At 36.8% G+C, this 24,000-nt stretch overlaps 1 protein-coding gene across 6 annotated transcripts in view; it reads left to right on the forward strand.

The window, feature by feature from the left end:
- ap3b1a (adaptor related protein complex 3 subunit beta 1a) overlaps window positions 1-24,000 on the forward strand; it is a 762,544-nt gene that overhangs the window by 125,932 nt on the left and 612,612 nt on the right. For 4 of the 6 annotated variants that reach the window (XM_087300589.1, XM_087300590.1, XM_087300587.1 and 1 more), the window contains exon 27: window positions 15,094-15,539. The exons of the other annotated variants lie outside the window; for them this stretch is intronic. In XM_087300589.1, coding sequence (XP_087156715.1) covers window positions 15,094-15,250 — 157 coding nt within the window. In that variant the 3' untranslated portion in view covers window positions 15,251-15,539. Of the gene's footprint in view, window positions 1-15,093; window positions 15,540-24,000 lie in introns of those variants that run through there. 6 annotated transcript variants of the gene reach the window in all.

A 24,000-nucleotide genomic window follows, 5' to 3' on the forward strand; every position in this document is an offset into this window, starting at 1 on the left:
ATATAAGAATTGTAGCACTGCTAAAAATGTGAATTGTATACCCATTTTACATATTTATGCACATATAACATGCGTGTTATATTATACATAACATATGCAATGAAGCAGTCAAAATAAAGGGTTATTTGCTAACAAAAAACAGGGATGTGCAGATTACGAGAATCGGAACAATGCTAAAAATGTGACTTATGTATTTTATGCATTAAAAGATGCATGTTGTATTATAAGTAACATTATATGTAATGAAGCAGGCATATAACTTTGTTTTGCTAACAAAAACAGGGATGTACAGATTAGGAGAGTTGGAACAATGCTAAAAATATAATTTTAAAATCCATTTTATCCATATAAAGCATGCATGTTGTATTATAAATAACATTATAAACTAGGAATATAAACTAGTGTTCTTGCTAACAAAAAACAAGGATGTACAGATTATGAGAATTGGAACAATGCTGAAAATATGACTTTGACACCCATTGTATGCTTATAAAACATGCATGTTATATTATAAATAATACATGTAATGAACTAGGCAAAATAAAAATAAAAAATGCTAACAAAAAACAGGGATGAGCAGATTATAAGAATTGGAACCATGCTAAAAATAGGAATTTTTATACCCATTTTATGCATGTTATTTGTATAAAACATGGATGCTGTCTTATAAATAACATTATGTTATGAACTAGGCAAATACCTATTTTTTTGCTAAAATAAAACAGGGATGTGGAGATTATGAGAATTGAAACGGTGCTAAAAATGTGACTTTTACACCCATTTTATGTATTGAGTAGGGATGTAACGGTATCAGAATTTCACGGTACGGTAATACCTCGGTATGAATGTCACGGTACGGTATTTATTGAATCATTTACAGGAAAAAACAAAACTTATGAAAATACTCCAAAAAAGTGCCAAAAGTGTCAATGACATACAAATTAGCCATTTATCTGTAAGCTTTGAAACAGGAACTTCAATTTTAATAACAAAAAAATATTAAACCATGTAAAAAAATAAAGTTTCAATTTAGTATTGTTGAAAACTCATCACATTCAACATTTAATCACTCACTCACTTAGATAGAGATGGGTTTAAAGGAAAATTATCATATAAATATAATCTGGTAAAAGCTGGTATCTCTGGGCATTTACAATGTCCCCTGCAACAGAAAAAAAACCCTCTCATTTGGGACTGAGGTTTCTGGGACAAGAGAGATATGACTTGGCCCAGGTTGACAGCAGTGGGTAACGTTGTGCATTGTCTTTCCCTCACTTGAGAGGACAAACCATGAGTAAGATAGAGGTCTCATGTCTGCATCAATCTGAACAGTGTGCTGACAACACCGCTATTCAGTATGCGCGCGACAACACAGCTGATAAGAACTCGCGCGACAACACAGCTGATAAGAACTCGCGCGACAACACCGCTGATAAGAACTCGCGCGACAACACCGCTGATAAGAACTCGCGCGACAACACCGCTATTCAGCACGTGCGCGACAACACCGCTATTCAGCACGCGCGCGACAACACCGCTATTCAGCACGCGCGCGACAACACCGCTATTCAGCACGCGCGCGACAACACCGCTATTCAGTACGCACGCGGCGACAACACCCGCTTTAGAGTTTTCCAGCTCTTTTTCATCCCCGCTTCTAGCAGCACACTCCATTTCCGCATTACTGGATCTGTAGCGACAACAGACCGCAAGGGATGATGGTCAAGCATGGGCTGATGGGAATTGTAGTTTTCGCTACCTCCCGTTCGCTTCATTCGCCTGAGCAAATTTTCTTAGAAGACCTATAGTTTTACTGAGTCATGCGACTTCGGTAATATCGAAAAAAATTAATATTGCGGTATGACGGTATTTACAATACCGTTACATCCCTAGTATTGAGTGCATATAAAACGTGCATGTTATATTATAAATAACATATGTAATGTAGGCATATAACTTTGTTTTGCTGACAACAAACAGGGATGTGCAGATTATGAGAATTAAAACAATGTTAAGAATGTGACTTTTGTATTTTATGCGTATAAAACATGCATGTTGTATGATAAGTAACATTATGGGCTCTATTTTGATGACCCATGCGCAAAGAGCAAAGCGCAGGACGGAAAAGCATAAAGGGCGTGTCCGAAACCACTTTTGCTATTTTAAGGAAATCCGTTTTGCGCCGTGGCACATGGTCTAACAGGGTTTAGCTTATTCTCTTGATGAGTTATAGGTGTGTTTTGAGAATAAACCAATCAGAGTCTCATTTCCCATTCCCTTTAAGAGTCAGTTGCGTCACACCATGGCGCATTTCCTTTTTACATGACGGACTTTGAAAGTGGAAAAACTGAGCGCTTCACTGGAAAGAAAACAGTTAAACAGAGCATCAACAGCATGAGAGTGAGAGATGAGCCGCCTCATTCTTTACTTTCACTTTCACTCTTGTGAACGCACAGACATCCATTAGCCTATTCATAATTAATTTTGATTGTTAAGCTCAAAGATTTGTATCAAAACTATTTCTGAATTCAGTTCTAATTTCCAGCAAACGAATAACTGAACTATAATAACGAAGTGTGTTTAAAAAACTGAGATATTTTTAAATACACATGATATGCCCCATATGGTCTAAAACCTGACAGGTGGAGCAAATCTAAGCTTGTTTTTAATAAAAACAAATATAAATATGCATATAATAAATAATACTACTATTAATAACAACATTATACAAAAGCAAATTGTCATGAATAAACTTTAAAAAAGCCTGCCGAGATGAAGGCATGGAGGCGGTGGTTTTTATATTTATGTAGGCTAGAAAATAATAATTTTTGTAATATTTTAATCCTTTATTTTTTATTTGTAAAGATATTTGCGTATCGCTGTACATCCTGTGTGTATTAAGCAATGGTTAAGCGAGCCACACAACTAACGCACTCTGCGCTGGACTTTAGACCTGCTTTGATCTGGTCTATTGTGCAGCCTATTATAGTTTCTCAAAATAGCAACGCGCCAGTAACGGACCTTAACGCGCCTCCTTTTGTAGACCAGAACGCCTATGGGCGCACATATGAGTGCAAATGCAGTTGCTATGTAAACAGCATGCTGCAAAACGTCAAAATGACTTGCGTCGAGCTGAAACTAGCAAACAACAATTGTGTCGCGCCTTGCGCAGCATTGCGCCGTGTTTATGATATTGCCCATATGTCATGAACTGGGCAAATAATAGTTTTTTTGCAGACAACAAACAGGAATGTGCAGATTATGAGAATCGGAACAGTGCTAATAATGTGACTTATACCCATTTTATGTATTTTATGCATATAAAATCTGCTTGTTATATTATAAAAACATTATATGTAATCTCTATTGTGCTTACATAATAACGTGTTATGCAGTAATACAGACTTTTTGTCAGCTGATTAATAAATTTGGAATAATTAAATTGAATACAAGTACTGAATTAGAATTTATATATATATATATATATATATATATATATATATATATATATATATATATATATATATATTCTTGGGATGCATCAAGGCTTTGTCTTAGGCCCCTTTTAGTTCTTTTATTTCTGCCTTACACAATTTGCTTTTGAACAGCGATGTTATATGTCCTCGCTCCTCTGCTCTCTTGCAGTGTTTCATTTAAGTCAAATTTCATTTACAGTGATCAGCATATATGTGTACACCCCTTTTAAATCTCTCATTCAAATGAATATTTTCAATAGGAAGCTTTAAGCTTTTCAATTGGAGAGCTTTTAAGCAAGGTCTTATACCCCTATGATTGGTCATTGTCTTCACCCGCTCAACAAGAAGGGCTGAGATTGGCTTTAGAAATGAAAGTGATGTTTATCGATGAGTGACATTGAAAGAACAGTTGCAGTTACAGTCTATATGCGCATAATACGCGGTTTTCACAGGTAATTAGTTATAGACACTGTGGAGAAAACTCACACCACAGGCACGCTCGTTACAGCATCTCTCCCTAGTTGTGAAATGGTGACTCATGTGCTGTGCCGTCTTCAGTTTCAATGAAAGACTTTCCAGCAAACTCACAAACAGTTGTGCATAATCATCTACCTTTTAAGTAGTAGGAGTGCAACATTGCACATAGGAGATAAATGACGTCAGTACATAATAACCGGTTATGATCTATGTTACTGAACTAATATCCAATTGTCCGCATCTGCATCACAGTGCACCGAAGAAACAATTCATTTTGACACCCCTAGTGCAGATTATAAGAATTGGAACAATGCTAAAAATGTAACGTTTATACCCGTTTTATGTATTTTATGCATATAAAACCTGCATGTTACATTATTAATAACAATTTAATTCATATTATGTTTAAATACTAATGTGCTATGCAGTAAAACCGACTTTTTGTCAGCTGATTAATAAATTGAATAATTAAAAAAAAATGTGTACAACAACTGGAAATGTAGACTTCTTGATGTAAATGATGGATGTTTCATGAACATTTGCTAATATGTTTTTTAACTGGTGTGTTTATGCATGAAGAACAACAACAAAATTAGAAGAACAAATATTTATGTTCGTTTTTTTAAAACAAAGTGTCACATGATTTCTGAAAAACCCAACGGCATACATATCAGGCCAACAGGTAGATCGAGATTTAGTAAATTCTTGGGATACATCAAGGCTTTGTCTTAGGACCCTTTTAGTTCTTTTATATCTGCACTACACAATTTGCTTTTGAACAGCAATGTTATTTCTCCTCGTTCCACTGCTCTCCTGCAGTGTTTCATTTGAGTCATATTTCATCTACAGTGCTCAGCATATATGTGTACACCCCTCACAAATCTCTCATTAAAAAATTATATTTTCAATAGGAAGCTTTACAAAATTATACTTGTGCATATACATTAGTTTAGTCAGTACTGAAGCCAAATCTGGAGCTTATCTAACAAAATAGCTTGATAAAAGTCCTACACCCGAATTGATGTTACGGAAAAATATTGAATAAAATATTTAAAAGAGCAAAATTCAATAGAAACGAAAAATTTTATAGAATTTTGTTAAAACTTTGTAGTTTCTAATTGTTTTTCCCAATATTTCCCATCATTTTAAATGTCTTATCTTTCTATTCCTAGAGATGTTCGGTGACTAAAATATCATTTTAATAAATATATCTGCTTAATAAATCTGTTTTGTTCAAAAGCACCAAAATATATGACCTATATTCTCAGAGAAATAAATAAAAATATGAATTTCCAAAATGCTGTCTACTCATTTATGCTGAGCACTGTATACGATTTAGTTCCTCTGTGCACTAGTTAGTTAGCAGCTGTGTGAGTGGAGTTTGTTTCAGAGGCGCTTGTCCTTCATTTTGGAGAGGGACAGCTGGTCATCTGGTCATCTGGTCACATTAACCTCTATTAGGACAGAGGACTCTTAAAACAGACACAGTCGCTTACACACAAACATACTTGGCACGAACATTTGGCAATTGATGGCTAAAGCCTTCTCTGCAGACTGGAGGACATGGAGGAGTAGAAGCATGAGGCTTTACCATATGGTGTATGCAGTGCAGAGCGATGGCTTTCAGAGTTTAAGAAACGGGACGTGTTGTACACGCTGGCCTTCAGAGATGAATGGAAATAGCAGATTTAAGTCTGTGATCGTCCACTAATAAGGGTCAGTAAAGGTCAGTAAGGGTCAGTCTTATAGAAATGATTGGCTTTTAGTTTGGAAGAAAGATGTCACTCTTAGAATAAAGTAAAAAAGATTGCTGTTTTACATCAATGGGCTTTGGGCATAGCTAGTGTTTTTCAGCCAATGAGGAACTTCCAGTAAAGCTTAATGTGACTATTTTCAGTTTCATAAGGTTTCTTTTACAGCATTGATGTTGTGATGACATTAAAATATGTTCAGTTAAATAAACTTAAGCATCCACTTAGTTGTTCAAGCGTAAAACGTGATAAAAGACTAAAGTGCCGTCAGCATCAGCAGGCGAGCACAGAAACTCCATTGAAATTGCTGAATATACATTGAAATAAATAAATAAATAAATATATATATATATATATCACACAAGTAGCAGTGCGATACGGCTGTATATCGGCACTGGTGGGAGACTGCTACGAGTGTGATATTGCGTTTGTATAACAGTTTGGCGGCATAATTGTGTATATAAAAACTAAATCAAACATGGAGAGTCTCAAAAACCTTTTTTAAGAACTACTTCCGCGTTGTATTCAAATCATAAGCTGACAGTTAAACAGCTGAGCAAGCATCTTTTTAAATATTCTAATGACACTTTAGATCTAACAAGGAGTGCCGAGTTACTTCATAGCTCAATATGTTTGAGGTCAATATTGAGCTCTTTTACGGCCCATACAGTTTGCCGCACATTGTTGTATTCATGCCGATTTTTTTTCTAAATAGTCCAAATCTGCTGATGTAACGGCTACACTTCTTGCAGTTTGCTTCATGGATGTCGTCTTTTCATCTTCTTCAACTAATGGGCTTTCATAGCTAATATCGAAGGATACATTCATGAAAAATGTATCATTTGCTATGTCTGTTTTGCTAAACGGATTTGCTGGGACGGTTTGAAACTTTGTATCTTTTTAAATAGCTTGCTTGGAACTCCTTGCAAGCAAAGTGATACAGTATACATGGGTAAAGAGGCTGTACGGATGCTGATATTACTTGAATATCTCACTGCTATCAGCCAATCAGATTCGAGAACCAGAGAGAACTGTTGTTTATATATATATACTGGGCACACTTACGTCATCGATGATGCGCTGGTCAGAAGCGCTTTCGCTCAGCACAGTGGAGATTTCTTTAGTTATATTGTCGTTTAAGTCATTTGATATGCAGTGGCACGCAGTCAAATATTTCCCTGACCAGATCAGCCACTTTTGGTGCTCATAAACAATCATAAAGTCCTCGTGCTGCGGGAATTAGGAGGTTTGCTGAAGGTGCAGCTGTCATGCAGTGAGGAGTTTGCGTCTTTAATAATCTACGACAGTTCGCGTTCATTGAATAGTAAGAATGAATAACAGTCCCCTAAAAGTCACGTCTCGCTTTCAGTTACGAGCTAGGTCCTGTTTTGCACTTATACACAAGCATACCGCGCCAAAGCCCAAGTAAACTGGGCTTTGGCACACCTCTTCCAAGCAGGCCAGGGCCGGCCAAGTGAACCGTGCCTGAGCCCGATTCAGAGCACTCACATTTCTTAAACGATCCGGGCCTGGCCATGGTTCTGATAACATAGTGTGAGTAGGCTTTGAGTTTCAAAGCTATTATGCTAACGTTTAGCATTTTGGATCACCTACTGCACCTTTAAGTAACTTATTTGTTTTTACAAATTTAAGTAGATTGAACATCAAAACATTTAAGTTGTCCCTATGAAGTTTTTAATAATTGTGTTGTTTCAGCTCGTTTTACGTGAGCAGTTTGAACAAGCAGCAACATTGTTTGAGTGCCTGTCATTTATTTATTATATATTTATCTAAGTAGAGCTTTCATCGGTGAAATATCCAATGAAGGAAACTAACCTGATGTTTCTTTCCCAGTTTAGATGAGTGAAAGTGAATGATAACTGTTGCGCGTGAACAGGAATCTCAGCAGTCGAGTCTTTAAGGCTGAATAAAGAGGCGACAGTCATTTAGTCTCTCTGTCTGTCTGTCTGTCTCTGATTAGGAGCAAGTGTTCATCTGTGTGTGTGTGTGTGTGTGTGTGTTTGTGTGTGGATCGATAGTGGTTCTTCTGGCCAGAGCCAGGCCTCTGCTTTGCTTTTCTTTCCACAGCCTCAATTAATCCAGTTCAGAGGCCCAGTGGTGACAGACCAGAATACCAATGACCCATTTAGAGCCCCATCCACACATTTACAACACACACACACTCAGGTTAGAGGTGCTGTGTGTGTGTGTGTGTGTGTGTGTGTGTGTGTGTGTGTGTGTGTGTGTGTGTGTGTGTGTGTGTGTGTGTGTGTGTGTGTGTGTGTGTGTGTGTGTGTGTGTGTGTGTGTGTGTGTGTGTGTGTGTGTGTGTGTGTGTGTGTGTGTGTGTGTTGATTTTATGTGAGAATGAGCGACAGATTGATAGAGAGAATTAAACAGGATGACTGACCAGTATCAGGACCCGTGGCTCTTATTGTGCCACATTTCTCTGTTTGTGTCTGTATTCGAGTATGTTAGTTTGGAAGCAGCTAAAATCCTGGGGATCAAGTGGCTTTGGCTTATCACGCACACACAAACACTCACACATTTTGTGCCTCAGGGCTGTGTTTAGTGCGTGTGTAAATAAGACTTTTATAAACTGACTCCATTAGTCGAGCCACCGGGACTGAGAGATCAAAGTGTCACCAGCACAGAGAGACAGAATAAACTTCATTCATCCATCCATTCATTTTTTGATCTATCTTTCATTCCATCAAACATTTATCGACGGATCATTTTTATCTCCCAATCATTGGGTTGTCCCATCATTAATTCCTCCATCCATCTATTCATGATCTATGGATCTATTTTTCGTTCCATTGAACATTCATTAATCAATCATTTTATCTACCAATTATTGTGTTGTTCCATCATGAATTCTGTTGTTCCATCCATTGTTCCATTCATCAATCTGTTGTTGCATACTTTCATCCATCCGTTGTTCCATCAATCCATCCATCAGTTGTTCTATCCATCCATCTGTCGTTGCATCAATCCATCCATCCATCGTTACATCCATCCGGTGTTCCATCAATCCATTGTTCCATCCTTCCATCGAGTGTTCCATCAATCCATCGTTCCATCCATCCATCTGTTGTTCCATCCATCCATCCATTGTTCCATCCATCTGTTGTTGCATCCTTCCATCCATCCATCAGTTATTTTATCCATCCGTTGTTCCATCTGTCATTCCATCCATCCATCCATCCATTGTTCCATCCATCCATCTGTTGTTGCATCCTTCAATCAATCAGTTGTTCCATCCTTCCATCCATCCATTGTTACATCCATCCATCTGTCGATTCATCCATTCATCAGTCGTTCCATCAATCCATCAGTTGTTCAGTCCATCCATCTGTTTTTCCGTCCATTCATCCGTTGTTCAATCCATCCATCCATCCATCTGTTGTTCCATCCATCCATCATTCTGTCCATCCATCCGTTGTTCCATACATCCATCCATCTGTTGTTCCATCTATCCATCCGTTGTTCCATCTATCCAACCTTTATTCTGTCCATACATCCGTTGTTCTGTCCATCCATCCGTTGTTCCATTCATCCATCTGTTGTTCCATCTGTCCATCCATCCATCCATCCATCTGTTGTTCCATCTATCCATCCATTCGTTGTTCCATCCATCCATCTGTTGTTGCATCCTTCCATCCATCATTTGTTCCATCCATCAGTTGTTGCATCCATCCATCTTTCCGTCCATCCATCCGTTGTTCCATCCATCCGTCTGTTGTTGCATCCTTCCATCCATCCATCAGTTGTTCAATCCATCCATCTGTTGTTGCATTCTTCAATTAATTCATCTGTCCATTCATTTGTCATTCCATCCATACGTTTATCTGTATGTCTTTCCATCCGTCATTCCATCCATCCATCATTCCATCCATTGTTGCATCCATCCATCCATTTAGGTTCCATCCATTTGTCGTTCCATCCATCCGTCATTCCATCCATCTATCCATCATTCTGTCCATCCATTTGTCGTTTGTCCATCCATCCGTCATTCCGACTATCCATTCATCATTTTGTCCTTCCATCTGTCGTTACATCCATCCATTCGTCCATCTGTTGTTCCATCCATCCATTCATCCACCCGTTGTTCCGTCCATCCATCCATTGTTCATCAATCATTAGTTAAATTGTTAATTATCATTGACTTGTTCTGTTGATCATTCTGTTGATCTCTTGATTGTTTGTTCCATTGATCATTTTTTCTATTAATTTTCTATTGATTCATTTATCTATCTATCTATCTATCTATCTATCTATCTATCTATCTATCTATCTATCTATCTATCTATCTATCTATCTATCTATCTATCTATCTATTTATCTATCTATCTATCATCAGACCGTCTGTCTGTCTGTCTGTCTAAGTAACAGTCCATCTATGCATCCACCTATCTATTTAATTCAGTCTATTAGCGTACATCAGTGCTGACCGTCAGATGTGTCACAGTCTCCAGTTGGTTAGCATTTTTCGTGTCCGCCTCATTCTGTCACGTCTAAAAACGGTGCTCATTGTGTGTGAGACGGAGGCTCTGGGAGTGAAGGGGCCTCATGGTGGGACAGGGGTCTGTGTGCCTCTCTGTGCTAAATGGGGTCCCGGCATGTAAGGCTGTGTGCTAAATGGCTGATTGTTGTATAATAGGCTGTGTAAATAGAAGGCAGATGGCGGTGAATCGGGCACGTGGGTTTGGAGGACGGATGGACAGACAGGAGGGAGGATCAAGGGCACGGAGGGCGGAAGAGGTCGTGTCTCTGCTGTCAGTGGAGCCATTTGGGCTTCCTTTACTAGTGCTTTTAGACTGGGACGATTCCAGAGTTAGCTTTGCTAAGTAGCCCATTACTGCAGATATTGCTGCAGCACTATACATTGACATCAAGATGTTTACTATACATGCATTGACATTTTAGATTTTTTTGTTCAATTTGCTATATATATATATTTATATATATATATATATATATATATATATATATATATATATATATATATATATATATATATATATATATATATATATATATATATATATATAAATAATGTATAGTTGTTTATAGTGGCCACTTTTTACCTTGGGCAGGCAAGGCAAGTTTCTTTACAGTGGGGGAAATAAGTATTGAACCTGTCACCATTTTTTCCATTTGTCACTTGAAATTATCACCAGTTTATAACAACCAAGGAAATCCATATACGAAAAGAAAACAAATCTAATTAGTTAAAAAAAATAATTAATGCATGATAACATGAAATGACAGAGGGAAAAAGTATTGAACACATAAAGAAAGGAAGGTGTAGAAAGGCAGTGAAAACCCAGACAGCAGCTGAAATCTCAGAAGTTATTCAGTGACCCTCTGCTCTTCCTCATTGTAAATGAATATTAGCTGCTTCAGTCCAACATCTACATTAGCAGGATGATGAAGATGAAACCAGGGTGGACATTTCAGCAAGACAATGATCCAAAACACAACAAAGGAAACTCTCAAATGCAGAAGAAAGAAAAACAAGCTGTAGAAAGGCCCAGCCAATCTCCTGACATGAATTCAATAGTAAATACAAATTAAAGATCAGATTTGATAGACGAGACCCACAAAACCATCAAGATTTTTGTGCTGTTGAAGTTTGTGAAAAACTCACACCTGAGCAATTCTTGTGACTTCATTCACCATATAAAAAGCATCTTTAAGCTGCCACCGTAAAAAGAAAAAAGAAAAACAATTATTAAAATGTGTTAAAACAGGTTATTAAGGAATGGAAAAGAAAGACATAATAGCGAGATCTGTGGGACGTAGCACAGTGCTTATTATTTATTTTGCAGATAAATAATAAGTGTAGAATTATTATTTTGAGAAAATGTTTATTAATATTGAGATATAAATCATACATCCTACAATTTTTTGATCAAATGAAATCTTATGATGATATATTATGATGATATTGTTATTATGGTAAAATGTAACAAAATAGTTTTGTATAGTTTTGTTTCTATGTATGTGTGTGCAGAACAATTAGGCCTGTCACGATATCTATTTTTTGTCATATGATATATGCACCAAAATATATTGTAATATTTATATATTATTGTATTGCATTTGTATATTAATACTGCAATATTATTGTTTAATTAACAATATTATTAGTGCTCATTATGTAATGCCAGAATGACAGTATAATAGGACTATAATGCAAGTACACTCAGTCGAAGAACAAATAATCTGTTATTCTTAAGGATATTTAATTTAATTATGATCATTTTAATCCATTAATAATAAGGGCATTGGAAACGGAATGTGAAAACGCATATCCTAAATAAATAATAATTAATGTTAAACAAAAAAAAAGGTAACAGAGGCTGTGTTATCTCCTGCCAGGTCTACTTTCAGTTGTGAGAAACCCACATGGAAACATACTACAGTCATTTATAGTAAATACTATAGTGTTTATTTAACCACACTGACACCTCCAATAAAGATGTATGGACGATATACAGTTAAAGTCAGAATTATTAAAGTGACATTTAAAGGCTTAACTAGGTTAATTACGTTAACTAGACGTGGGATGGAGTAATTAGGCAAGTTATTGTATAATGATGGTTTGTTCTGTAGACTATCGAAAAAAATATATAGCTTAACGGGGCTAATAATTTTGACCTTAAAATGCTTTTTTTAAAAATTAAAAACTGCTTTTATTCCAGCCCAAATAAAACAAATACGACTTTCTCCAGAAGATAAAATATTATCAGTCATACTGTGAAAATTTCCTTGCTCTGTTGCACATCATTTGGGAAATATTTAAAAAAGAAAAAAAACTGTATATATAACTGTATATTGCATCACCAAAAATGATTGACGTCATGTCCATGTGTGCAATAAGTCCATACATTGATTATTGTGATAGGCCTAATCACATCTACATAATAAATAAATACAGTCCACAAATTTATGATGTGTCAAAACAAACTTTTATTTTTGATGTGACTTAAAATGACTGTGCATAGATGTGTGTATCCTTCAGAAATCATTATACGAGTCAAACATACTCTCCCCATTAGTGATGTCTAAGCATTCTTTGCTCCACAATCGCCTTATGTCAAAGCAAAATGATTCATCAATGAAATAATAATTAATATAATTAAATCATCGCAATCGTTTGGCGGCTTTAATACAGAAACGTGGCTGTCAGACAATCATTCACTGAAATGCTGATCATATTGCTGAATCTGCTTCAAGCCATCCTGTTGTGTATTAGCTGTATGTGCGCGTGTGTGACTGACAGCAGTGTGTCCCTCGGCCCCTAATAGCTGCTTAATCAGACCAAATAATAGACTGCCCTGCCTGTTCAATACACACACACACACACACACCCGCACTCACTTAATCCCCCTTCGCTCCCCCATCTCTGCACGTGTATGGGGCATATTTTAATACAAAGTCTCATTCATGTTTGTTTTTGCATCAATATTGTGTTTTTAAACACTGTTATTTATAAAAAAAAATACACTAGCAAAGTAGCAATATGATATGATATTTATATAAGGGTTCATTTACATATTTACATTTCACTATTTATTTAAAAATTTAATTATAATATAATATAATATAATATAATATAAATTGGTATAATATAATATAAAATAATATAATATATCATAATATAATGTCTATACAAAGTTTAATTTGCAAATTTATCTTACAATATTTTAAATAAATATATAATTTCTATACAAGGATCAATTTGCATATTTAATTTACACAATTTTTAAAATATATAATATAATGTAATCTATACAAAGGTTAATTTGCATATTTACTTTACACTATTTTTTAAAATATATAATATAATATAAAATCTATGCAAAGGTTAATTTGCATATTTACTATACACAATTTTTTTAAATATATAATATAATATAAAATCTATGCAAAGGTTAATTTGCATATTTACTTGATTTTTTTTTTTTTTGATGATGTAATATAAAATCTATGCAAAGGTTAATTTGCATATTTACTTGATTTTTTTTTTTGATGATGTAATATAAAATCTATGCAAAGGTTAATTTGCATATTTACTTGATTTTTTTTTTTTGATGATGTAATATAAAATCTATGCAAAGGTTAATTTGCATATTTACTTGATTTTTTTTTTGATGATGTAATATAAAATCTATGCAAAGGTTAATTTGCATATTTACTTGATTTTTTTTTTTTGATGATGTAGTATAATATCAATGAAAAGGTTAATTTGCATATTTACCTTACACTATTTATTTTGTTTTTTTAATATATATATATAATGTAATATAATATTTATTACATATTTATAATATTTTATTTATATTTACAAAGTAAAGGGGAAAAAGAAAGCAAAGAAAAAAGGGAAAAAGCAAGAAAGAGGGAAGAAAAAACAGAAATAAAAAAAGAAGGAAGTGAAAGAAAGAGAACTAGTGAGTAAAGGAAGCAAATAAAAAGAAGAGAAAGATGGAAAGAAAGAAACGAAGAGAAAAGAAAGGAAAATGGAAAAGAAAGGAAAAGAAAAGAAGAAAAAACTAGCGAAAGGAAAAAAAATGAATAAAAGAAAAAAGGGAGGGAGGGAGGAAGGAAGAACATGACAGGAAGAAACTTAAAGGAAGGAAATGAGAAAGAGAAAGTAAAGGGAAAGAAAGAGAGGAAAAGAAGAGAGGGGAGGAAAAGAAAGAGAGAGTAAATGAAGGAAGGAACTAAAGGAGGAGAAAGAAAGAAAAGAGAAAAATAAAAGAAAAGAACAAAAAAGAAAAAGAAAAGGGGAAGAAAAAAGGAAATGAAAGAGTAAAGGAAAGAAAGAACAAAAGGAAGAGAAAGAAGAAAAGAAAGAGAGGTAAAATAAAAATGGAATGAGAAACAAAAAGCAAACAAACAGAGGGAAGGAAGGGAGATGGGAAATGAAAAAAGGAAAAGAGAAAAATAGAGGAAAATGAATGAAAAAATGGAACGAGAAAGAAAGAAAAAAAGGAAGAAGAAAAGATGGGTTGGGAAGAAGGAAATAAAAGGAGAGAAATGAAAGGAAAAAATTAAGGAGAAGAAGAGAAAAGAAATGGAAAATAAAATAAAACAAGGATAAAACAAACAAAGGAAAATGTAAAAAATCATGAAAAAAAGAAGGAAGGAAATGAGAGAAACTAAAGAGAAGGAAAGAAAGAAAGAAAGAGAAAGAAAGAAATTAAAGATAAGAAAGCACTAAAAAGAGGGAAAGAAAGAGAAAGAAAGAAAACATGAAATATTAAAAGAAAATGAAAGATGGAGAGAAAGAAAAAGTAATGAAACAGTTTTGTGTTTTTGTGCCCAAGTGCAGTGTTGGGATTCATCTGCTGTGATTTCATCTGCTGTGTGTGTTTGCAGGTTTGCAGGTAAGACGGTGAGCTCTTCATCTCTGGTGTTGGTTTCAGTGACTCTGAAGGATCCAGAAGCTCAGATCACAGTAAACACTGAGAAAAGCGTCATGGGCTCAATGCTGCTGCGCCAGCTGAAAACTGCCCTGGGCAACAGCGCCACCTAGAAACCACACCTGCAGAACTCCACCTGGCGGACAATAACACCTGTAATGAGAAATTTCAGATCTTCCCTCTATCTCGGAGGCTTTATGTGCTTTAAATGCAGCTCTGATTGGTCAATGTTCGGTGTGAGATTTTACTATATTCAGAAAAGCTCAGTCATCACAATTTTGGAGAATGTGTGTATTGTTTGGCCAGATTTAATCACGCTGGATGTCTGGATGACACCATGGCAGATAATTTGTGCTTGTAGTTTGATAAAATCATACAAAGCGATGTGAAGTGCCTTTTCTAAAATGATGAATCTAAGTGCCAGACGAGTTACATTACAGTGATTAAAAAGATGTGGAAAAAAGAAGGTCGTGCTGGATTGGTTCTTTCCATCGTGCCACTCTGTGTCCTGACTACATATACACTCACCGGCCACTTTATTAGGTACACCTGTCCAACTGCTTGTTAACGCACATTTCTTATCAGCCAATCACATGGCAGCAACTCAATGCATTTAGGCATGTAGACATGGTCAAGACGATTTGCTGCTTTTCAAACCGAGCATCAGAATGGGAAAGAAAGGTGATTTAAGTGACTTTTATTGAGGCATGGTTGTTGGTGCCAGACGAACTGGTCTGAGTATTTCAGAAACTGCTGATCTACTGGGATTTTCACGCACAACCATCTCTAGGGTTTACAGAAAATGTTCTGAAAAATAGGAAATATCAAGTGAGCTGCAGTTCTGTGGGCGCAAATGCCTTGTTGATGTCAGAGGAGAATGGCCAGGCTGGTTCCAGCTGGTAGAAAGGCAACAGTACCTCAAAACTGGGGCTACAATTCCATCGTGCCACTCTGTGTCCTGACTACATATACACTCACCGGCCACTTTATTAGGTACACCTGTCCAACTGCTTGTTAACGCACATTTCTTATCAGCCAATCACATGGCAGCAACTCAATGCATTTAGGCATGTAGACATGGTCAAGACGATTTGCTGCTTTTCAAACCGAGCATCGATTCCCACAGGCTCAACAAAATTGGACAATATTTTGCCTGTATATTTTGACAGGCTCAACAAAATTGGACAATATTTTGCCTGGTTTGATGAGTCTTGATTATTGCTGTGACTTTCAGATGGTAGAGTCAGAATTTGGCATTGACAACATGAAAGCATGGATCCATCCTGCCTTGCATCAACAGTTCAGGCTGCTGGTGGTGGTATAATGGTGTGAGGGTATATTTTTTTGGTCCATTAGTACCAATTGAGCATCGTGTCAACGCCACAGCCTACCTGAGTATTGTTGCTGACCATGTCTGTCCCTTTATGACCATAGTGTACTCATCTTCTGATGGCTACCATGTCATACAGAGCGAATCATCTCAGAGTGAATCATTAACATGACAATGAGTTCATTGTACTCCAATGGCCTCCACAGTCACCATATCTCAATCCAATAGAGCAGTGTAATCTGTTATACAGGGTGGGCCATTTATATGGATACACCTTAATAAAATGGGAATGGTTGGTGATATTAATGCCTGTTTGTGGCACATCAGTAAATGTGAGGGGGCAAACTTTTCAAGATGGGTGGTGACCATGGTGGCCATTTTGAAGTCGGCCATCTTGGATCCAACTTTTGTTTTTTTCAATAGGAAGAGGGTCATTTGACACATCAAACTTATTGGGAATTTCACAAGAAAAACGATGGTGTGCTTGGTTTTAACATAACTTTATTCTTTCATGAGTTATTTACAAGTTTCTGACCACTTATAAAATGTGTTCAATGTGCTGCCCGTTGTGTTGGATTGTCAATGCAACCCTCTTCTCCCGGTCTTCACACACTGATAGCAACACCGCAGGAGAAATGCCAGCACAGGCTTCCAGTATCCGTAGTTTCAGGTGCTGCACATCTTGTATCTTCACACCATAGACAACAAAGATAGTGTGGCCATTCTTCATCAATGGAAACCTCAAGGCCACAGGATATTTGAAATTGCTACATGGTGATGTGTTTTCCTCTTTATGCACTGAAACTGGCACGTTCTCTGAGTTTTTCCAGCAAGATTGTGCACCACCACATTATGGGTGTCAGGTCCGAGCATTTCTAGATGAACAGTTTCCTGAAAAGTGGATTGATCGTCGTGGGCCAGTTGAATGGCCCCCAAGGTCTCTCGATCTGACTCCCTTAGACTTTTATCTTTGGGGTCATCTGAAGGCAATTGTCTATGGTGTGAAGATACAAGATGTGCAGCACCTGAAACTACGGATACTGGAAGCCTGTGCTGGCATTTCTCCTGCGGTGTTGCTGTCAGGTGTGAAGACTGGGAGAAGGGGGTTGCATTGACAATCCTACACAATAGGCAGCACATTGAACACATTTTATAAGTGGTCAGAAACTTGTAAATAACTCATGAGAGAATAAAGTTAAGTTAAGTTAAAACCAATCGTAAGCACACCATCGTTTTTCTTGTGAAATTTTCAATAAGTTTGATGTGTCAAATGACCCTCTTCCTATTGAAAAAAACAAAAGTTGGATCCAAGATGGCTGACTTCAAAATGGCCACCATGGTCACCACCCATCTTGAAAAGTTTGCCCCCTCACATATACTAATGTGACACAACCAGGATGTTAATATCACCAACCATTCCCATTTTATTAAAGTGTATCCATATAAATAGCCCACCCTGTAAAACAGATTACACTGCTCTATTGGATTGAGATATGGTGACTGTGGAGGCCATTGGAGTAAAAAAGTAAAGTTGGATCCAAGATGTCGACTTGCTAATTTGGAAAGAAATAACCATCTCATAATAATTTAAGTATTTCTATTATTATTATTATTATTATTATGTACATATAAATCACTCTGTTTAATTGTAACATTTCTGAGCCTAAATTAATTTCTATCTTACATTTATACCACGAATAACAGCAGACTCCAACTAAAATATCTTTCAGTGTTTGATAAAACAAGATTTTTAGGCATATTTACAACACAAATCATCTGATGATGCGTTAAAAATTCTTACTATAATGCAGAGTGACTAATGCAATTTTTAATGTAATTTACATAATAATAATAATAATGATAAAATCGGTGTGTGTTTGTACTAAACGCCTCATAACTTGCACATATTTTTAATGTCATAAAATAGACACACACACACATTCCTCCTGACTCTCACAGCCTCTTTGGCTGTTTGAGTGTGTGTTATATGTTGAGATCTTCAGCACATTTACCCATTAAACTGTGCTTTATGTCCAGTATGAGGCTTTTCTCCATCACATCATTATTGGGCATTATGGCTGTGGTTGTTTATGACTGCAGACAAACACACACACACACACACACACACACCAAGAGCTGATATGATGTTCATCTGACAGCTTTATGATCCTCTGAGACGCTTCAGCTTCTTCTTCATCACTGAAGGCTGTTAAGATGTCAATGGAGGAGCCGAGAAAAACACTCGTTTCCAGACACACGTGTGTTTAGATGCTTCACTGTGCATGCTATTGATGTCCAATTATGATGATCCTGTAATCGTACTGTGGATATGATGCATGGTGATGACAATAATCTAAATTAGCCGGCCACTTTATTAGGTACACCTTAGTAGTACCGGGTAGAACCCACTTTTGCCATCAGAACTGCCTTAATCCTTCGTGGCATTGATTCAACAAGGTACTGGAAATATTCCTCAGAGATTTTGTTCCATATTGACATGATAGTATCATAGAGTTGCTGCAAATTTGTTGGCTGCACATCTATGATGCGAATCTCCCATTCCACCACATCCCAAAGGTGCTCTATTGGATTGAGTTCTGGTGACTGTGGAGGCCATTTGAGTACAGTGAACTCATTGTCATGTTCAAGAAACCAGTCTGAGATGATTTGCGGTTTATGGCGCATTATTCTGCTGGAAGTAGCCATTAGAAGATGGGTACACTGTGGTCATAAAGGGATGGACATGGTCAGCAACAATATTCGGGTAGGCTGCGGCGTTGACACAATGTTAAATTGATACTAACGGGCCCAAAGTGTGCCAAGAAAAGGGCCCCACACCATTACACCAAAACCACCAGCCTGAATTGTTGATACAAGGCTGGATGGATCCATGCTTTCATGGTGTTGATGCCAAATTTTGCCCCTACCATCCGAATGTTGTAGCAGAAATCGAGACTCATCAGACAAGGCAACATTTCTCCAATCTTCTATTGTCCAATTTTGGTGAGCCTGTGTGAATTATAGCCTAAGTTTCCTGTTTTTAGCAGACAGGAGTGGCACCTGGTGTGGTCTACTGCTGCTGTAGCCCATCCGCCTGCATACCTTGGTTGTAACGAGAGGTTATTTGAGTTACTGTTGCCTTTCTATCAGCTGGAACCAGTCTGGCCATTCTCCTCTGACCTCTGGCATCAACAAGACATTTGCTCCCACAGAACTGCCACTCACTGGATATTTTCTCTATTTAGACCATTTTCTGTAAACCCTAGAGATGGTTGTGCGTGAAAATCCCAGTAGATCAGCATTTTCTGAAATGCTCTGACCAGTCCGTCTGGCACCAGCAACCATTGGTTCAAAGTCACTTAAATCATCTTTCTTCGCCATTCTGATGCTCTGTTTGAACTGCAGCAGATTGTCTTGACCATGTCTACATGCCTAAATGCATAGAGTTGCTGCCCTGTGATTGGCTGATTAGAAATTTGCATTAACAAGCAGTTGGACAGGTGTAGCTTATAAAGTGTTGAGTGTGTGTGTAAATATATATATATATATATATATATATATATATATATATATATATATATATATATATATATATATATATATATATATATTTATATATATATATATATATATATATATATATATATATATATATATATATATATATATATATATATATATATATTTATATTTCTTTTCCTTTATGAAATGAAATGTAGTGATTTCTGACTGAAAGTTGTCTACACATTTTTTTTGTTCACACAAAGCATTTTTAACATATGTAAATCAATGTTTAAATTTGCATGAAAATTAACAGAAGCATTTTTACAAAAAAAACGTGTATATATATATATATATATATATATATATATATATATATATATATATATATATATATTATATCATTTTTTTTTTCCATATCCCCATCTTAAAATTAAATTGTATTTTATTAAGATCTACCCCAACCCTCACAGCAAGGTAAAATCTTTATTTTTACCCAGTATTATTCCAATATTGATTATTGTTGTACAGTGTCGCAAAACTTGTTATGTTGATGCATGTATCTGCAGGTGTATCCTGTCTAGACTATGTTATGCATACATCTGCAGCCATACGTTAACGAGAAATATTTATATTATTTATAAAACTACCCATTAAATGCGTTAATGCCCCTTACTATAGTATATAGAAGTAAGCATATCAGGACTTCTTTAACCATTTTTTTCCTGTAACGTCGTTCCCTAAACTACAATCTTGCTCTATTTAGTTAATAACATGAAGAGAACTACAATCCATCAGCAACACACAGGTCCACCTGTAATGATAATCAAGCGCTGTTAAACTAAAGGTCAGGCTGAGCTGAAGTTCCAGAGCAGCAGGACTTCAAGTTGTGTGACCAAATGCATGGCACGCTGTGTTTTTCCTCAATTAAACTAGATTTTTCCAGGTTAGAAATGGATTTTAAAAATGGAGGATTTACAGGCATTGGCTGGTAATTATTTTTAAACTCTGTTGCGACGTGATTTGACTCCAGTGTGAGGCATGTAAACACAGTGCTTTCAATTAAACCTGGAGATGCTGCGGGGGTTGCGGTGGAAACTGACAGTGTGCAGAGTCTGCGTGGGCTTCTAGAGCCTGTGATTTTATTTTATTTTATATATATATCTCTATATATGTCTGTTAGGAAACTAAAAGCCGGTGCCACTCCTGTCAGCTAAGAGCAGGAAACTACAATTTGCACCAAGGCTCACCAAAATTGGACAATAGAAGATTGTAAAAACGTTGCCTGGTCTCATGAGCCTTGATTTCTGCTGCGACATTCAAATGGTAGGGTCAGAATTTGGCATCAACAACATGAAAGCATGAATCCATCCTGCCTTCTATGAACAGTTCAGGCTGGTGGTGGAGGTGTAATGATGTGAGGGATATTTTCTCGGCCACAGCCACACCACCCTGCAGCCCAAGACCGGTTTCTCACTGAAGCTAAGCAGGGCTGAGCCTGGTCAGTACCTGGATGGGAGACCACATGGGAACAACTAGGTCGCTGTTGGAAGAGGTATTAGAGAGGTCAGCAGGGAGCCCTCAACCTGTGGTCTGTGTGAGTCCTAATCCCCCAGTAAAAGTTAAGGGGACACTATAGTGTCAGTGGGCGCTGTCTTTTGAATGAGATGTTGAACAGATCCTGACTCTCTGTGGTCATTAAAAATCCCATGGCACTACTTGGGGCAGTTCTGAAGGCATAAGGGATCCAACCTGGTACTAGTAAGGTGTACCTAATAAAGTGACCGGTGAGTGTATATGTATATATCAAGTGAGTAATAAGCTGTCATGTTTTATAACCATTTCTAAGCTGATGAGAGAAATGTTGACGGTGTCTGAATGATCTTTGGTTCGAATTTCGATAAACACAACACAGACACACTCACGGTACAATGGGAGTTGTTTTAAACCAGATTTGGGAAAAATATGGGCAACCCCTGTCCAGTGTGTCTGTTTGTGTGTGTGTGTATGGTTGTGTGTGTCTGCATGTGTGGGTCTGTGAGTGGATCAGTGTCTGTGTGAGTGTGTTTGGCTGTGTTTTTTACTGTCTGTGTGTGCATGTGTATGTATTTATGCGTGTGTGTCTGTGCACATGTCTGTTTGTACTGTTTGTGGGTCAGCGTGTGTGTATGCATGTGTGTTTGTTTCTTGGTATATGCGTTTATTTGTGTGTGTGTGTGTGTGTGTGTGTGTGTGTGTGTGTGTGTGTGTGTGTGTGTGTGTGTGGTTGGTTGTGCATGTATATCTTTTTGTGTGTGTGTGATGTTGTATGTTTTTCAAAAACCCATAATAGGGGCTCTTTAAAAGAAGGGTTATTTCTTGTAAATATCATCTTTTGTGGTCCACAGGAGGCGTGCAGGATCAGGAAGACACAAAGGTGAGTAAAATTTCAAAAACATTTAAGAGAAAAGAAGAAATATTTATTTCATGTGTAACACAGAGCACGATTCTCCATAGTGTAATTAAAAAAAACCTTGAGTGTCATCTATGGCATTCAGTGGCCCTCAGCATTATTTACCGCGGTGTTTAAAGTGGAGCGGAGTGACTGGAGTTCAGTGAAAATGCAGGCGGTAAAAGCTCTGCGTCTGTTAGCGGAGGCCTGGAGGGATTTCAGCTGCTGAAATAAACCAAGCGCTCCGTGACAGCAGATATTGTAACAAAAGAAAACGGGAAACAATAAAGACACAAAGGGAAAGCAGCTCTCTTGATGAATTGTGGTTTAAAGAGCCACAAGCATTTACAAATGCATCTGTTGTGCTCGAACAAAAACTCCAGTTAATGATTACAGGGATAGTTCACCCAGAAATCAAAATGTACTCAATTTATAATTTGAAGAATGTTTAAAATCAGTAACTTCTAACTTCCATAGAAGGAAAACAAATACTATAGTGGTCAATGGTTACTCCTTTCCAAAATGTAAAAAAATACATATACAGTTGAAATCAGAAGTTTACATGCACTGTATAAAAAGGCACATCACCATTTAAAAAAAGTCAGATGTTAATGTGACTAAACGTTTTCTCTTTTAGGTAAGTTAGGATTATCAAATTTGTTTTTGTCATGCCTAATAGTAGAATAATGAGAGAGATATTTTTGAGAAATTGTTATAACTTTTCTTGAAAGTCTGGTTTACATACAATAACATTATTCTGCCTCTGAAAAAGCTCAGATGATAATGTCAAGGTTTTGGAAGTTTCTGATTGGCTAATTGACAACATTTGAGTTAATTGGAGGCACAATTGTAGATTAGTATTAAAGGACAACCCCAAACACACTGCTTCCTTGTGTGACAACATGGGAATATCAACAAGCCAGAATCAACAAAAAAGCCAGATTACAATTAGCTAAATTACACAATTAAACTGGGGGAAAAGACTAAATTTTGGAGACATGTCCTGTGGAAGATTAAACTGTGTGGCCATAATGACCAGTGTTACATTTGGAAGACAAAGGGGAAAACTTGCAAGCCTAGGAACACCATCCCAACTGTGAAGTATGGGGGCGCAGCATCATGTTGTGGGGCTGTTTTGCTGCAGGAGGGACTGGTCCACTTCACAGCATAGATGGCATCATGAAGAAAGAACATTATGTAGAAATACTGAAGCAACATCTCAAGACATCAGCCAGGAAATGAAAACTTGGCCACAAATGGGTCTTCCAAACAGACCATGACCCTAAGCACACTGCCAAATTAGTTGAAATGTGCTTTAATGACAACAGAGTGAATGTTTTGGAGTGGCCATCACAAAGCCCTGATCTCAATCCTATAGAAAATTTGTGGGCAGAGTTGAAAAAGCTTGTGCGAGCAAGACAGCCTACAAATCTGACTCAGTTACACCAATTCTGTCAGGAGGAATCGGCCAAAATTCCTGCAAACTATTGTGAGAAGCTTGTGGAAGCTTGCCCAAAACATTTGACCAAAGTTATACAGTTTAAGAGCAAAGCTAAAAAATACCAAGGAAATGTGTGTAAAAATTTGACTGTTTAGAAATG

The sequence above is a fragment of the Danio rerio genome, chromosome 21, assembly GCF_052040795.2.
Source record: "Danio rerio strain M-AB ecotype USA chromosome 21, GRCz13ab, whole genome shotgun sequence".
Taxonomy (NCBI): domain Eukaryota; kingdom Metazoa; phylum Chordata; class Actinopteri; order Cypriniformes; family Danionidae; genus Danio; species Danio rerio.